Source organism: Chlorocebus sabaeus, chromosome 26, assembly GCF_047675955.1.
Source record: "Chlorocebus sabaeus isolate Y175 chromosome 26, mChlSab1.0.hap1, whole genome shotgun sequence".
Taxonomy (NCBI): domain Eukaryota; kingdom Metazoa; phylum Chordata; class Mammalia; order Primates; family Cercopithecidae; genus Chlorocebus; species Chlorocebus sabaeus.
The window spans coordinates 40,223,886-40,242,611 of record NC_132929.1 but is presented as its reverse complement, the minus strand read 5'-3'; the positions used below and the strand labels follow the sequence as shown (position 1 = coordinate 40,242,611).

General features: G+C 42.3%; 1 protein-coding gene across 2 annotated transcripts in view; it reads right to left on the bottom strand.

The window, feature by feature from the left end:
• ZNF609 (zinc finger protein 609) overlaps window positions 1–18,726 on the bottom strand; it is a 239,881-nt gene that overhangs the window by 48,761 nt on the left and 172,394 nt on the right. For both annotated transcript variants that reach the window (XM_073012230.1, XM_073012231.1), the window contains exon 3: window positions 17,222–17,447. In XM_073012230.1, coding sequence (XP_072868331.1) covers window positions 17,222–17,447 — 226 coding nt within the window. The remainder of the gene's footprint in view (window positions 1–17,221; window positions 17,448–18,726) is intronic.

Genomic DNA, 18,726 nt, shown 5'->3' with positions numbered 1-18,726 from the left:
GCTGAGGCAGGAGAATTGCTTGAACCAGCCAGGGCAACAGAGTGAGACCAGCCAGGGCAGCACAGTGAGATTCTAGCTCTACAAAAAGTAAAATAAATAAATAGATTTAAAAAAGAGAGAGGAGGCCGGGCGCGGTGGCTCATGAGGTCAGGAGATCAACACCATCCTGGCCAACATGGTGAAACCCTGTTTCTATTTTAAAAAAATACAAAAATTTGCTAGGTGTGGTAGTGGGCACCTGTAGTCCCAGCTACTCAGGAGACTGAGACAAAAGAATCGCTTGAACCCAGGAGGCGGAGGTTACAGTGAGCAAAGATCGCACCACTGCACTCCAGCCTGGGCGACAGAGCAAGACTCAAAAAAAAAAAAAAAAAAAAAAAAAGGAACTCAACCCAGTAACAGTTGGGGTCAGAGGGTGGATGATCTGCTCAGATCGACTTTGGGAAGCAATGTCTCTCATTATAATGCACATTTCTAGAAAATCTCTCTCCAACTTGTGACAATAATTATTCTTAAATTTGCATTTGCCCCTTTTATGAGTTGAACTGTGTCCTGTTCCACTCTTTCCCTGCCAGAAAAAGGTATATTGAAGTTCTAACCCCTAGTACCTCAGCAATGACTTTATTTGGAAATAGGGTCTTTACAGAGGCAATCAAGATACCAAGATAAGGTCATCAGGGTCTGCCCTAATCCAGTGACTGGTGTCCTTATAAAATGGAGCAATTTGGACACAGATATGCATAGAGGGAAGACAGCCATGTGACTGGAATGATGCAGCTACAAGGCCAAGGAACACCACGGATTGCCAGCAAAGAGCAGAAGAAAAGAAAGATTCTTCCCTAGAGCTTCAGGAGACAGATGGTCCTGCCAACACCTTGATCTCAGAGGCCTAGCCTCAGGAACTGTGAAATAATAACTTTCTGTTGTTTTAAGGTACTCAGTTTTTGGTACATTGTTACAGCAGCCTAGGAAACTAATACAGCCCCAAAGGCCGATGTGGTGGTGATTAAATCAGTCAGATTTTACCTTAACTAGCCTTACTGAATTGCTGCTAGACTGCAGTCTAAGTGGTTCTCAGACAGGGTTGGTGGAGAACAGTGGTGATGGCAGCAAACCATAATTTCTTGGGGAGCATCTTTTACAATAAGCATGTCCAAGCTCCATCTTGTTTATTTTATTTTTTAAATAAAGGCAGGTCTCACTATGTTGGCCAGGCTGGTTTCAAACTCCTGGGCTCAAATGATCCTTCCGCCTTGGCCTCCTAAAGTGCTGAGATTACAGGTGTGAGCCACTGCACCTGGTTCCAAGCTCCATCTTGAACCTGCTAATTCAGAATAGGAGCAGGAAACAGTTAATATTTTATTTTATGTTTTTTATTTTATTTTATTTTGAGACAGGGCCTCACTGTCGCCTAGGCTGGAATGCAGTGGTGCAATCACAGCTCACTGCAGCCTCAGCCTTCCTGGACTCAGGTGATCCTCCCACCTCGGCCTTCCAAGTAGCTGAGATAACAGGCACTTGCAACCAAGCCTGGCTAATTTTCTACTTTTTGTAGAGATAGAGTTTCGCCATGTTGTTCAGGCTGGTCTTGAAGTCCTGGGCTCAAGCAATCTGTCCACTTCAGCCTCCCAAAGTGCTGGGATTACAGGTGTGAGCCACGGTGTCCGGCCAGTTAACACACATTTTAAACAAATGATATCAGTGACTTGCTCTGATCCCTCCTCCCCTCAATTCTCCCTCAGTAACTGCTGGCTTTACTAGCTTAAGTAAAAGGATAAAACTTTGGGTCTTCTCCAAATTCATCTGTAGATCCTAATCAAAATTTCAGCACTTTTTTTTTTTCTATAAAAATTCACAAAGATGATCCTAAAATTTACATGGAAATGCAAAAGGCCAAGTAAAGCCAAGGCAATCTTGAAGAAGTACAACAAAACTGGAAGATTTATACTACTAGGTAACAAGATTTACAAAGCTGTAGTTATCAAGATAATGTAGTATTGACACAAGAACAGGTAAATGTATAAATGGAACAGAAAAGAACCCATAAATAAACCCACACATGTTAACTGGTTTATGACAAATGTGACACAGCTGTGCAAGGGGGAAAGGATGGTCTTTTTAGTAAGGTGCTGGGTCAATTAGATATCCATATAAAAAAATAAGAATCTTGACTCCCAACTTACACCCTAAACAAAAATAAATTCCAGATAGACTGTGGATGTAAATATGTGTATATATATATATAAGGTTCTCAGAAAAAACATAGAAGAATATATTATCTTGGGATGGGCAAAACTATGTTAAACAGGGCACAGAAAGCACTAACAATAAAAGGAAAAAACAAGAATTTAAAAAAGATAAAATAGACTACATAAAAATGAAGACAAAGACACCATTAACAGAAAAGTCAAGACACAGAATATATTTATATCACGTAAATCTCACAAAGGACTCATAACCAGAATATTCCTATAAATCAATAAGAAAAAGACATACAACCCAATCCAAAAATGGGCAAAAGACTTGAACAGACACTTTGTAAAAGAGATTTCCAAATGGCCAATGAACACATGAAAAGATGCTCAATTTCATTACTCACCAGGGAAATGCAAATTAATACCACAATGAGATACCACTACACACCACCAGAATGGCTAAAATGAAAAAGACAAATAAGGTCAAGTGTTGGCTAGAACGTAGAGCAATCAGGATTCTAATACATTGGAAGTAGGAATGTAAATTCGTTTAGACATTTCCGGAAACTTGTGATATCTATTCAAGTTGATCATACACATACCTTATGATTCAAGAATTCCATTTCTAAGTATAGACAGATAGGAATATGTATATATGTATATATAGTCCGAAAAAGACATGTACAAGAATTTTCACAGCAGCACTTTTTATAACAGCCTCAAACTGCAAATAACCCAAATGCCCATCAACAACTGAATAACTAGCAATATACTCACATAATGGAATACTATAATGAAAATAAACAAAGTTCAACAACATGCAACAATATGGATGAATCTCACTGGCATAATGTTGAACAGCTTAACATAAAAAAGCTCATACTGTAATGAATCTATTTACATGAAGTTCAAAATGGGTAATACTAATCTATGATATTAATGGTGAGATTGGTTACCTAGGGTGAGGAGAAGGGCTAGCTATTAGAAGGGAGGCATGAAAGAGGTTTTGGGGTTCTGGCAATACTATGTTTCCTCATCTAGGTGCTGGTACCACATGGTGTGTTCACTTTGAAAATGCAAACTTGCACACTTAGGATTTGGGTACATGTTTATATTACTTTCAGTAAGACCCCTTAATATAAAACAAAAACAAAACCTTTGGGTTTGTGACTCCTGTAGACAAGTGACTGGGAAGATAACAAAGGATAACAGATTAGGTTATGCCAGGATTAGCTAAGATGCAGGCCAGTTCTATACTTTAGGCAACTTGCTCAATCTCTAGGGCAGCAGACTAGTCTAATATCTAAGGCAACAGCACATGGCAGAAAAGGGGAGGGTTCTGCTTTCTTCATCTACTCTTTCTCCATACTTCATTCCAGGAGATTTTCTGCATAATTCTAAGGAATACACTGAAAGCTAAAAAGCAAAAGGGAGCTTCATAAATGAGAAGATGCACAGTATTTCAAGTATATTGAATGATCTAGACAATTTTCAAAAGGTGGGGATAATCAGAGTTAAATAAGGAGAATGCAGGTTGTTCACCAAATTAGTTCAGGGTTAAAAGTTTCATTTGATTATGAGTTCAATGGGGGTAGAAAATTATTTGACAGCAGTCTTTTGGGCTGCTTTTAGATACCCTAAGGAGAAAATAGAGTACAATCTGGGGGAGGGGTGACTGCTCAATTTCTCACCATAGCCTTTTTGTCATATAGCTTGTTGCTATGGAGAAGGCCGTGAAGGCAGCAACTAAAGGAAATAAAGGATCTGGCAGGAGTAAGCACAGGGATAGTAGATTAAACAAAAATTTCTTGAGCAATTAGCGAGTAGCAGGGCCTATAAATGACATACTTTTCTTGTTTTTCCTAACCCTTACCCCTCTGAAAGTACACGGGCTTGGTTTACCACTATAATTTAACTGAGACACAGAGAAGCCTGAATGGGCCTAACAAAGCATAAGCCTGGCAGACAAAACACAAGGCCATTTAGCAATGCTGCCTAATGCCAGGAGGAATCAGCTACCTACCCACCCTATCCTGGGGAAATTATCTCCAGCTGCCTAAATTATAAAGTTGGTGCCCTGTGATTTCTTTGTTCTGTAAAGCCTGAGGGAGATGGAATAATGAGGTATCAGAAGAGGTGGAGAACGGCCCCTTGTTTCATAGAGTAGTCAGAGAGAGAGAGAGAGAGAGTTAAAGAGAGAATTCGAGTTAGTTCTCACCGGTATCATTAAGAGGCAGCAGCAGCCTCAGTAGCAATAGCTTGGGAGCAAAACTCTGCTTGAACTAGTCTGAAACTACTGCCGTGGGAGAAAAGGCTAGTTGCCAACTTTGTTAATAGCTTCTGCCTATCATTGTTACAGCAGCTTTATCAAATAGGGCAGGGCCAGGACCTGTTTTTAGCAGTGTAAGCACTAAGACCAGAGGGCTCAACATCTTCCAGCAGATCTCATCACAACCAATGACTAACAAAGACAATTCCCTCTTCTGTTCCATTTATTATTCATGTAATAAATGATTACAGAATTGTAAATATCAGAGCTAGAAGGACCACAGAGATCATGTAGTCCAACCTCCTCATTTTACAAATAAGAAAATTAAGGCCCAGACTAGTCAAATGACCTTATTAACAGAGCAAGAAAACACCAAGACTCTCAAATAGGACTTTTTCCCCTTTGAATCATACTTCAAAGTTAAGTTAGTTAGGGCTAGTGATAAATCCCAGGCAATACCAGTAAGAAATTTATTGCCTAGGTATCACTCACCTGAATTCATAAGTATCAGGATGATTTTGATAACAATAGGTCTGGGTTTTGTTACTGAACTATAAAAAGAATCTCATTTGCAAATGACCTTACCTATCTGGCAAGCTCACAGCCTAGTCACCTATATATACTGCCTGACTATGCTTTGGGGGGAGGGAGGAGATGGGTGAGCGTGCACAAAGGGGAGAATATCTCTCTCCCCTGGAGATTAGTCTATTTTGCCATTCGCAAAATGGAACTCAAAAAAGCCCGTGACTGAAATTTTTCCCAAGGCCTTCCGGATTTAAATGTATGACAGTGGACATATAACACAATCCACAAAGGTATATAAACACACCACTGCTCTAAAGTATCCTCTGGGAGTAAGCTGCTTGGTGGGAATCTGTTGGCTGTTGTTTTTGGTGGGGGAGGGGTGGGAGAAAGTAGGTACTGATTTCCCTAATGTTTCCTTTGTGTGGCTGCTGTTGCCATGTGGTGGTCTGTTGCTATGAAGATTTGTGGTGCCAGACAATGGCTGCTAGGCTCTTTATGACTGTGCTATTGGTAGAGCTATTTCTTCCAGATTCAAGCTGGTATGCAATTGGCTAAACAGTGGAGAAAGCTTGGTTGTTGTTGTGCCCCATCTCTCCTCTAGGTAAGTACTGCCTGGGGCAAGACTGAAGGTGAAGGGGCATTAATTATAGCATATGAGAAAGAAAAACCAATAGCTGAATGCCACCTTGCTTTTCCAGTGCAAATATCTAAAATTAGATATTTCACAGTTCACACACATACTTTTCTACATCAAAATCACACAGGAAAAACCGAGGGTAACTACGAAGGTTACCATTTCCATGAAAGAAGATTAATGGAGAGCCCCTTCCCTTTAGTGAAAAGGATAATGACCCACAGCTGGGATCTGCAATCAGATGAGGATCAAGAATAGCTGGGGCAGGTTCTCAGCGGAGCTACCACAGGCAGACTAACTTCCTGCTAAGCAAAACCATAGCCTATTACTCTGATAATGAGAAAACTGCAGCCCACAGACCAAAGTAAAGGGCTCAACCACAGAGTTTGAAGTAGGGCCGAATGTTCTCCTGGGTAACAGGGGCCAGAGTACACAGACGTCACCATGGGTCTGTTTAGATGTCATATACTTACCCACCCTCTTCATACTCCCACACAATTACTCTTCTTTCCATCTCAGTATACAGACACACACACAATATATATATATGCATGTCTGTGTATATATATTTTAAAGATCTAGCCCCTGTGCTGTCAATACCATAAGCCAGTAGTTAACATATGGCTATTTAAATTTAATAAAATTAAACATCCAGACTCTCGGCCAGGCGCGGTGGCTATATGAGGCATGAGATTGGTAAACTTTTTTTTTTTTTAAATATATATATATTTTTTTTCTTTTGAGATGGAGTCTCACTCTGTTGCCCAGGCTGGAGTGCAGTGGCACCATCTCGGCTCACTGCAACCTCTACCTCCTGGGTTCAAGCAATTCTCCTGCCTCAGCCTCCCGAGTAGCTGGGATTACAGGCACCTGCCACCACACCCGGCTAAACTTTTTCAACAAAAGACCAGATATCAAATATTTAGGCCTTGCAGGCCACGTAGTCTCTGTTACAACTTCTCAACTCTGCCACTGTAGGGCAAATGTGGCCAAAATACATTAAATGAGAATGACTGTCTTCCAGTAAAACTTTATTTATGGGTCCAGGCCCAGTGGCTTACACCTGTAATCCCAGCATCTTGGGAGGCTGAGGTAGGAGGATTGCTTGAGCCCAGGAGTTGAAGACAAGACTGGGCAACACAGTGAGATCTCATTTCCATAAGAAAATATTATAGGCCAGGTGAGGTGGCTCACGCCTACAGTCCCAGCACTTTGGCAGGCTGAGGCGGGCGGATCACTTGAGCCCAGGAGTTTGAGACAGCCTGGGCAATATGGCAATACCCTGTCACCACAAAAAGTACAAAATTAGCCAGATGGGATGGCACATGCCTGTAGTCTCAGCTACTTGGGAGGCTGAGGTGGGAGGATTACTTGAGCCCGGGAGGTGGAGGCTGCAGGGAGCTGTGATCACACCACTGCACTCCAGCCTGGGCAAAAGAATGAGACCCTGTGTCAAAAAATGAAACAAAACAAAACATGTCACTTCTAATAGAAGGTTACAGAAAAACAAAACAAAAACAAAAAACAATACTTTATTTATGGACCAGGTATGGTGGCTCACACTTGTAATCCCAGAACTTCGTGAGGCTGAGGCAGGATGATTGCTAGAGCCTAGGAGTTTGAAACCAGCCTGAAAAACAAAGTGAGACCCCATCTCTACAAAAAAAATTTAAAACAAAAAAAATTAGTTGGGCATGGTGGTGTGTGCCTGTAGTCCCAGCTACTTGGGAGGCTGAGGTGGGAGGATCACTTGAGCCTGCAGTGAGCCATGATCACACCACTGTACTCCAGCCTGGGAAACAAAGCAAGACTCTATCTCAAAAAAATAAAATAAAACAACAACAGCCAGGCATGGTGGCTCACGGATGTAATTCCAGTACTTTGGGAGGCCAAGACAGGTGGACCTGAGGTCAGGAGTTCCAGACTAGCCTGGCCAACATGGCGAAACCACATCTCTACTAAAAAAAAAAAAAAAAAAAAAATCAGCCAGGCATGTGATTCCAGCTACTCGGGAGGCTGAGGCAGGAGAATCACTTGAACCTGGGAGGCACAGGTTGCAGTGAGCCAAGATTTTTCCACGGCACTCCAGCCTGGGTGACAGAGTAAGACTCTGTCTCAAAAAAAAAAATAAATAAATAAAATAAAAACAACAAGCAAACAAAAAACCCTTTATTTATAGACATTGAAATTTGAATTCCATGTAATTTTCATGCCTCACAAATATTCTTGGGTTTTGCGTTTTTTTCAACCATTAAAAAATATGGGCTGGGTGTGGTTGCTCATGAGTGTAATACCAGTACTTTGGGAGGTGAGGTGGGAGGATTGCTTGAGCCCAGGAATTCAAGATCAGCCTGTGCAACGTAGTAAGACACTGTCTCTACCAAAAAAAATTTTAACTACCCGGGCATGGTGGCATGCTCTGGTGGTCCTACTTACTTGGGAGGCTGAGGTGGGAGGATTACTTGAGCCTGGTAGGCTGAGGCCGCAGTGAGCCATGATCGTGCCACTGCACTCCCGTCTTGAAAGAGCAAGACACTGTCTCAAAAAATATATACACACACACATACACACACACACACACACACACACACACACACACATCATTCTTAGCTCATAAGCCATACAAAAGCAGGCAATGTGCTACTGTAAGACAACTACAACATAAAGAATGGAGAGCTTTTCGATCGGAACTGCCATCTTCCAGTAATTCAACAAACACAAAGGTTAAGAAGAGAGGCACCCGATATATGTTCTCTAGGCCTTTTAGAAAATATGGAGTTGTGGCCGGGTGCAGTGGCTCACGCCTGTAATCCTAGCACTTTGGGAGGCTGAGGCGGGGGGATCACCTGAGGTCGGAATTGGAGACCAGCCTGACCAACATGGAGAAACCCCGTCTCTACTTTAAAAAATACAAAATTAGCCAGGCGTGGTGGCGCATGCCTGTAATCCCAGATACTCGGGAGGCTGAGGCAGGAAAATCACTTGAACTCAGGAGGCTAAGGCAGGAGAATCGCTTGAACCCGGGAGGCAGAGGTTGCGGTGAGCCGAGCTCGCGCCATTGCACTCCAGCCTGGGCAACAAGAGCGAAACTCCGTCTAAGGAAAAAAAAAAAAAAAGAAAGAAAAGAAAACATGAAGTTGTTTCTTTGGCCACATATATGCGAATCTATAAGGTGATATTGTAGACATCAAGGGAATGGGTACTGTTCAAAAAGGAATGCCCCACAAGTGTTACCATGGCAAAACTGGAGAGTCTAGAGTGTCCCCCAAGCATGCTGTTGGCATTGTTGTAAACAAACAAGGGCAAGATTCTTGCCAAGATAATTAATGTGTGTATTGTGCACATTAAGCACTCTAAGAGGCGAGATAGCTTCTGAAACATGTGAAGGAAAATGATCAGAAAAAGAAAGAAGCCAAAGAGAAAGGCACCTGGGTTCACCTGAAGCAGCAGCCTCTACCCAGAGAAGCACACTTTGTGAGAACCAATGGGAAGGCGCCTGAGCTGATGGACCCTCTTCCCTATGAATTCACAGAATAATGGGTTTAAAAAAAAAAATGACCTCAGGACTGTAAAAATGTTTCTCTTCATTGAGTAGAAGTGTTGTGTCCTCTCCCCTAAAAAAATATTTAAAGTAAATTTTAATTGTGTCCTTATTCATTATGTAATGTTTTTATTTTCAAATTTAATGTATTTCTTGCTGAAAGATGTGAGGTAGCTTATTGTGCAACAAATTACTCAACTGGTTAGAAAATAGCCAAATATTATTTATGAAATATTTGTATTGGTTTGAAGACAGTGCCTCTAAATCATGGAAGAAATAAAATAATTTACAAAACTAAAAAAAAAAAAGAAAACAAAAGAATGGAGAGTAAGGCCTGGTGCAGTGGCTCTTGCCTGTAATCCTAGCACTTTGGAGGCCGAGGCAGGCAGATCATTTGAGGCCAGGAGTCTGAGATAAGCCTGGCTAAAATGGTGAAACTCCATCTCTTCTTGGAGGTTTCAGTGAGCCAAGGTCACACCACTGCACTCCAGCCTGGGTGACACAGTGAAACTCCATCTCAAAAAAAAAAAAAAAAAAAAAAAAAAAAAAAAAAGAATGGAGAGTAACGGAACTTACTTATATGGTAGTAAGATTTCTACATTCCACTTGAGATATTAATTTTAATTAAACTGTGAAAAGTTAAATCTATATATTGTAATTCCTAGAGAAACCACTAAACAATTATACAGAGATGAAGAGTGAAGAGTCAAGAGATGACTAGGGAGGTTTGAGCCTAGAAAATTAGGAGGATGGTGCTGGGCGTGGTGGCTCATGCCTGTAATCCCAGCATTTTGGGAGGCTGAGGCGGGTGGATCACCTGAGGTCAGGAGTTCGAGACCAGCCTGGCCAATATGGTGAAAACCCGTCTCTACTCAAAATACAAAAATTAGCTGGGCGTGGTGGTGGGCACCTGTAATCTGAGCTACTTGGGAGGCTGAGGCAGAAGAATCACTTGAAACCCGTAGGTGGAGGTTGCGGTGAGCTGAGATCGCGCCATTGCACTCTGGGCAACAGAGCGCGACTTTGTCTCAAAAAAAAAAAAAAAAAAGACAATTAGGAGGATGGTAATGTAGGTGTAATGAAGAGAAATAGAGAAGGAAAGAGAAAGAAATTTTTGGTAAAAAATGGTGAATACTCCTTTTTAGACATTTGAATTTAATAAATCAGTTTCTGGTGATGTTCATCAGTGAAACTATTAGGCAAAAGGTCAAGTACAGAGATAAAGTTCTGGGTATTGTTCATACAAGGTAGACAGCTAAAGACATGGATATATAGGAGAGTACTTACAATAGAAAGCTGCTAAAGTAATAGCTTTTGGAAGTTATGATATATGAAGGCTATGCAGAGCAGAAGAGTGGCAGATTCTGCTAATTTCTTCCCCTTTCCCTTAGTAAGAGTCCCTATTTTGTGTGGGGAAGTAATGTATCCAGCTAAAAGGCTACATTTCTTTGCCTTCCTTGCACACAGGGTAGCGAACAAGATGTAAGCAGAAGTCTTATGGTGTGGCTTCTGGGAAATCTCTCCAAAGGTAACAGACTAAGATGGGAGGCAGGTGCTTTTTCTCTTCTACCTTCCTTTTCTTTCAAGACTGGAAAGTAAATGTGATGGCTGGAGCTACAGAAGCAATTTTGCAATAAAGAAGTAACTTTAAGGAGCCTGAAACAGTGATTCCATTGTGATATCATCATACCAGCCCTAGACTACTTACCTACCTACCTCCAAATTCTCTTATATTAAATCATTATTATAGTTTCATTTCTTCTCCAAGCAGCTAAATGCCATTCCTAACTCAATGTTTCTCAACTTTCCCCATTATGGCACACACAATAAATGAAAAAATATATTGTAGATAAGTCTGTTTGCCTGTGGGAAAGGCAGCAGGGCACCAGCTGCTACAGACCCTATCTAGAGGCTGATAGGACTGAATTGACCAATATTTCATCATCCTGAATCTCAACAGGAATTTCTGATTAAATGAATACAAGGAGGATGAGAGACTGGCACAAAATAGAGAGAATAACCAGTTATAAAGAGAAATGAGATTTATGACCAAGGCAAGAGAGGAGAGTTTCAAGAATAAAGAAATGAGAGCTAATAGAAGTCTAGGAAGGACTGAGAGAAGACCTCTGGAAAACTGGTATGAGAAATGTTTCAGTCAAATGGTGGTAGAATAAATCTGATGACGGGATGTTATTACAATAGGGAGCAGGGGCTGGGCATGGTGGCTTACACCTATAATCCCAGCACTTTGGAAGGCTGAGGCGGGCGATCACCTGAGATCAGGAGTTCGAGACCAGCCTGACCAACATGGAAAAACCCCATCTCTACTAAAAATACAAAATTAGCCGGGCGTGGTGGCGTAGGCCTGTAATCCCAGCTGCTCGGGAGGCTGAGGCAGGAGAATTGCTTGAACTCAGGAGGTGGAGGTTGCAGTGAGCCCAGATCATGCCATTGTACTCCAGCCTGGGCAAGAAGAGAGCAACTCTGTCTCAAAAAAAGTCTCTGCTCCTCCCGTTCGACAGAGAGCCACATATTCTCTCACATCCTGGCTCACTGCAAGCTCTGCCTCCTGGGTTCATGGGATTCTCCTGCCTCAGCCTCTAGAGTAGATGGGATTACAGGCATGTGTCGCCACACCTGGCTAATTTTTGTGGTAGAGACAGGGTTTCACCATGTTGGCCAGGCTGGTCTCAAACTCCTGGCCTCAAGTGATCCACCTGCTTCAGCTTCCCAAAGTGTTGGGATTACAGGTGTGAGCCACCGTGCCAGTCCACTCGTTCGTTTTCAAGTTGCCATAGTCAACCAGTGTTGGAACCATGCTGATTCCATGTTTCTTTTCTTTTTTGAGATGGGGTTTCACTCTGTCACCCAGCCTGGAATGCAGTGGCACAATTTTTTTTTTTTTTTTTTGAGACAGAGTCTCGCTCTGTCCCCCTGGCTGGAGTGCAGTGGTGCGATCTCGGCTCACTGCAAGCTCCGCCTCCCGGGTTCCTGCCATTCTCCTGCCTCAGCCTCCCAAGTAGCTGGGACTACAGGCGCCCGCCACTGCACCCGGCTAATTTTTTGTATTTTTAGTAGAGATGGGGTTTCACCGTGGTCTCGATCTCCTGACCTTGTGATCCGCCTGCCTCAGCCTCCCAAAGTGCTGGGATTACAGGCGTGAGCCACCGCGCCCAGCAGTGGCACAATTATAGTTCACTGTTGCCTTGAACTCCTGGACTAAGTGATCCTCCTGCCTTGGCCTCCTGAGTAGCTGGGACTACAGGCACAAGTCACTGTGCCTGGCCCTGATTCCATGGTTTAAGGCATAGATTAAAAAATTTTTTTTTTTGTAGAGATAGGGTCTTGCTATGTTACCCAGGCTGGTCTCAAATTCCTGGGCTCAAGTGATCCATCTGCATCAGCCTACCAAAGTGCTGAGATTACAGGCATGAGCCACCACGCCTGCCCTGCATAGATTTTTATAACTTAAGAGCTGACAGGTTGGGCATGGTGGTTCACGCCTGTAATCCCAGTACTTTGGGAGGCTGAGGCAGGATGGTCACTTGAGGCCAGGAGTTTGAGACCAGTCTGAACAATGTAGCAAGACTCTGTCTCTATAAAAAATTAGCTGCGTACGGAGGCACATGCCTGTAGTTTTAGCTACTCAGGAGGCCAAGGTAGGAGGATCACTTCAGCTCAAGAGTTTGAGGCTGCAGTGAGACATAATGCTGTTGCTACATTCCAGTCTGGGTGACTCAGCTTGACCCTGTCTCAGAAAAAAAAAAAGGAAAAAAAAGAAAAAAAGAACTGACAGGTCCTAATTGGTCACCTAGTTCAACTTAAGAGATGAGGTAACTAAGGCCCAGAAAATTAAGGGATTTTTCCAAGGTCATAATGATAGTGGCAGAGATATAGAAGTCTCCAGATTTTTACTCCAGTGCTCCTTCCACTATACCATAAATTCTTCCATAAAGCACATTTGCCAAAGTAAACTACATCACTGGTATTGGCCTTTGGGTTAGTGCTACTATCCAAAAAGGAGAACCTATAGCATCTCCTAGAACTCTTACCTAAAGTCAGCCTTGCCTTTCTTTAAAATACCGCACAAGCCAGTAAGCAATTTTGTGTCCCTAAAAGTACATAGTCTGCTTTAAGGCTTCTTATACATTTTTTCAGGATCCTAGATTAGAGTTAAGCCTTGTGAACCCAGAATAGACTTGGTAGTTTTTTTTTTTTTTCTTTTTTTTTGAGATGAAGTCTCACTCTGTTGCCTAGGCTGGAGTGTGGTGGCACAATCTCGGCTCACTGCAACCTCCACCTCCCGGGTCCAAGCAACTCCCCTGCCTCAGCCTCCCAAGTAGCTGGGATTACAGGCCAATTTTTGCATTTTTAGTAGAGACGGGGTTTTGCCATGTTGGCCAGGCTGGTCTCAAACTCCTGATCTCAACTGATCCGCTCGCCTCGGAGGTATTCAGTATTTTGATTTGAAGTGAGGTGAGATAAAGCAAAATCCAGTGGAACTAGCCCTTATGTAGTGCTGAGGATGTCTCAAAAACAAACAAACAAAAAAATTCTACGTTACACTTGGGTCTTCTTAACAGTTCCATGGTTGAATCTAGTCAAGTAGGATCTTCGCAGTGCTTACTGAATTATGAACAGCCTAAAAAGAAATGGAATCTGCAGGAATTTGAAAATGCATCCAAGGTTTAAAGTGAGTGATAGGGAGAGAAGAGGAAAGAAAGAAGTAACACTGTAGGACAAGTAGGCAAAGAAACTAGGAATAATTGAGGCCATGACTCCTACACCTGTTCTCAGCAAGGTGGCTCAGTTCTACAGGGACCTCAGTGTCCTCCATTCCCCTCAGAGGCCAAGCATTCACAGCTTCTCTCTGAGCTGTAAGGACTTTTCTGTTTGAAGACAGTGTAGTTTGCTGGACAAAGAGACAGACAGAAGTACAAAATGTCGAGAGGCAGACAAAAAACCTAGAAGTCTGGAAGAATTTTTTTTTAAGTATCTGTATATAGTTCTTATGATTAACTTGAGGACTGACTCAGTATACTGGATCTTACAGATCTTCAGAGAATGATCTTTGCAGGAAATCTCTGTTACCTGAAGATGAAAAGGAATGTGAACCAACTGTGATCCCAATTCAGACCTTCGCCAACTGACAGTTCAGGTGAAGGCCCTCTGGGGTGACCAGAAAGCAAAGAAAAGATGAGTATATTATTGCAGACAGTTCTCTTTCCCTTGGGATGAAAGAAAAAATAAAGAAGAGAGCTAAGCCTTGAAATACAGTAAGTGGGAGAAAACCTGGTATTAAAAGTAGGATTAAAAATCTTACAGATTTAGACAACGAGACTGATCTCAAACCTGGTGAAAGCCGTATTTATTCTGAGTTTCAGAGAAGATTTAGATTTTTGGGAAGTATTTTGACACCATTCCTAAGTTCAAGCAATATTTTAATATCCTCTAGATATATATTAAGATAGATCCAGAAACGACAATAATATAGGTGCAAGCATTCCTTCATTCAAACAAATATATTTTTCTTTCTTTTTTTTTTTTCTCTGTCGCCCGGGCCGGAGTGCAATGGTGCGATCTCGGCTCACTGCAACCTCCACCTCCGGGGTTCAAGCGATTCTCCTGCCTCAGCCTCCCAAGTAGCTGGGATTACAGAGGCATGCCACCACACCCAGCTATTTTTTTGTATTTTTAGTAGAGATGGGGTTTCACCATGTGGGCCAGGCTGGTCTTGAACTCCTGACATTAGGTGATAAACTGCACCTGGCCTCAAACAAGTATTTTTGACAGTCTACTACTATAGGTGTCAGTTGCCACCTATGTTAAGTACCTTGAATACAATGGTGAGCAAAACAGACTGCCTGATCTCAGAACTTCGAACACAGTAGGAGAGATTCATATTAAGAGAAAAATCATAAAATGATAAACAAAGTTGCAAACTGTGATGTGTGCTATGAAATAAAGTACAGAGTACCTTAAGAGTACATACTGGACTGGGCGCGGTAGCTCACACCTGTAATCCCAGCACTTTGGGAGGCTGAGGCAGGCGGATCACAAGGTCAGGAGATCAAGACCAGCCTGGCCAGCATGGTGAAACCCCATCTCTACTAAAAATACAAAAATGGGCTAGGCATGGTGGTGCGCGCCCATAGTCCCAGCTACTCAGGAGGCTGAGAGAGGAGAATCGCTTGAACCCGGGAGGCAGAGGTTGCAGTGAGCCAAGATCGCGCCACTGCACTCCAGCCTGGGTGACAGAGTGAGACTCTGTCTCAAAAAAAAAAAAAAAAAAAAAAGAGTACATAACAGGGGAACTTGGTAATAATAATAGGCTGCCTGTGACAACCTGACAAACCTGAGAGCCCTTCAGAGCAAATGATTTACAAAAAATAATAAAAAAAAATTATGTGTTAATTTTGCCCTGGCAGGAAGGGATCGTCAGATAAAAAGGTATTCATTGTCCTCAGGAGAGTAAAAGCATTAGCCTCACTCTCTCAAAGTTTTTGTTAGGTTCACATAAAAAAAAGCATCTTGTTCTTGGAAAAGAGTCACCATCATAAAGACAAGCAGAACAAATAGGAAGGAAATTGATTTATTCTATCTTCAATATACTGAAGCAAGAGGCCTTGAAGGTTGCTTGGTGGCACAGAGATATGGTCCGGATATGTCTGTCATTTCAACAGACTGTGACTATTCAGACATTTGTCCATAAGCAGATGACATTTAAAAAATCAGATAGCCACTTTGTGATTTTCAGATTGCATATTTTATACACATATCCAGAGTCAACCTCTAGAGTTAAACTCTCTCTCTACCTTCTCTGCATCAGCATCTACCACTCAGGCACACAATAAAACCCATTAGCAATGTTATTCTGAAAGCTGAAGATGTATTATATCCCTAATGATGAGACAGACAAGAACACAGAGTTCTTAAACTGTAACACATCAGCACCTATTGCATGGTAAACTTTAAATAAATACTGAATGACAACAAAATATTCAGGGGAACAGACTTTTGTTAGAATGAAATGCCTGAATTTCTAGGGGCAGACTGACAAAATAGCTCTCTGATAATCAGAGATGATTAGCTGCGCTCCTCTGGGTCTCTAAACTCCTCAGAGTGAGGATAGTTTGAAAGTCTGGTTACTGATGCAGAGACATGATGGGACTCTGAGGCCCAGCCTCTCTAACCACATATACTCTGACAAGGACTTGGATTCTTTATAAAAAGAATATGCAAAAATCAAATTGCCACCAGATGTTACCGAAAGACCTGAAATACTCCATTAAGTCCCTTTACACTTCCTTCCATTTTTTCAGGTTCATGAATTTCCAAAACAGAAGACATTCCATTCTCAGGGGCAAATGGAACATGCAAGAAGTCCGGATGCCTTGGGCAGCAGCAACCTACAGTGAGCCAACTGCTTAGTGGATGCCTGAAAATAAGACCATCTAAACACTTCCCGTTGCCTCAGCCTATAAAATCTGTACCAAGTGACAGATACATGAAGTGGTGTGGGTGGCTGGGCAATGAGGCAATCAGTGGGAAGAGTGAGCTGGCTGTACCTATAGGTGTTAAAAAAGGCAAGAGCTGCATATGCAATGAGCCAACATTAAGTCAATTTAAGAGTGACTATTCTCCATCCCCTTGACTCCCTCAGCTGCCCTTTTATTACTTTTTCTCCTCAGCCCTGACCTCAAATTTAATTTATAATCTAACTCTCCCACATAAAATAATAGAAGGGATATGGAGAATACAGATACAGTTTGAATTACCTCCCCAACACCTATCACTTGACTGCTTAAGTACCAGGATTAACACTGTTGAATAGCTATGAAGGGAAGATAATTAATCTAAAAAACTGGTATTGGCAATCTCTAGAAGCTGGGAAATTTTGCTAAGTCTGCTAAAATCCTCTGTGCGGGTATATCCCACAGACTGTGGACACTTGAGACTCTAATAACCACTTGGCAATATTTACAACAATAAGTCCCTGGTGGCTCCCCTGCAGAAGCAGGTTGAGAAGGGATGGGAAAGCCACATATCACACTTACCATCTTCTGTTTCCTGCCACACGATGCCTTCAAGGTTCACGCTAGTTCCAGGTTCACAGGGGCCCAAGCACTCAGGCTCTGTGGCTAGAGCCACATCACATGTGTTGACCCCAACTGATCGGGTACGAACCATGATCTGCTCACAGGGAGATGAGATGTCATTATTGACCACTGGCACCAAAAGGTGTATTGGCAGCACTGCTGGTGTGGAAACAGGGGACTCCATCTGTGGAGGGGAAGAAAAAGTAGTAGCTGAGTTGCAGGGAGAACATTTAGAGGAAATACCTTTTCTGTATTTAATCTAGTCCTACATCTATTCCTGCCAGATTGCAGACGGCTATAAATAAGACTTTGGTTCTTCCTTTCAAGTTCTGGCTTATGATACCACTACACATCTAGTGGTTTAGATGAGAGCATCCTGTGCTAAGAGAAACTCTTATTAATGAGCATATAATGATCTTATATAATGAGCATTAATGATCTTCCTCATAAACTACACTTGGCTAAAATTGTTTTTTAAAAAGTTCTATTTTTTCTCATCTCATTTAAAAATCTGTAATGAAAGAGAATCAGGGCCAGATTTCAACAGTAACAGAGCACACAGACTGATGAGAAAGACAAGGCCCAGCATCTGAGGTATGTTCTGCTACCACCACACTATGCTTCCTACCATTTGTTCAGCAAACAGTACATTAGTCTGGCATAAAATCCATGAATTTGGGTGGGGAAAAAGAGAGGAAGAAATAGCCAAATCCTAGGAATGCCATGATTCCTAATGATCCTAGGTGCTTTAACACATCTTTGGCTAGAAGGAATCTACTTAAAAGTTATAGCAGGGCTGGGATTAACCTGGTGGGAATTTCTAACCCTTAGAGACTGTAACAGTGGTTGTTTAATGAGAATGGCATCTTGGAATATAATTCTAACATCAAATTTATCTATAAGAAACACGAGGTGGGCTGGGTGCAGTGGCTCACGCCTGTAATCCCAGCACTTTGGGAGGCCGAGATGGGCGGATCACGAGGTCAGGAGATCGAGACCATCCTGGCTAACACCGTGAAACCCTGTCTCTACTAAAAATACAAAAAATTAGCTGGGCGTGGTGGTGGGCGTGGTGGTAGTTCCCACGACTTGGGAGGCTGAGGCAGGAGAATAGCGTGAACCCAGGAGGCGGAGCTTGCAGTGAGCTGAAATTGCACCACTGCACTCCAGCCTGGGCGACGAGCAAAACTCCGTCTCAAAAAAACAAAACAAAACAAAAAAAACAGAAGGTGCTGTTGCCACCCAGAAACCAATCAATAGCAGTCTGAAGATATAGCTGATTATGTATACAAAGATAGAAATAGTCAAACACGGCCGGGCGCGGTGGCTCACACGTATAATCCCAGCACTTTGGGAGGCTGAGGCGGGCAGATCACCTGAGGTCAAGAGTTCGAGACCAGCCTGATTAACATGGTGAAACCATGTCTCTACTAAAAATACAAAAATTAGCCAGGCGTACTGGC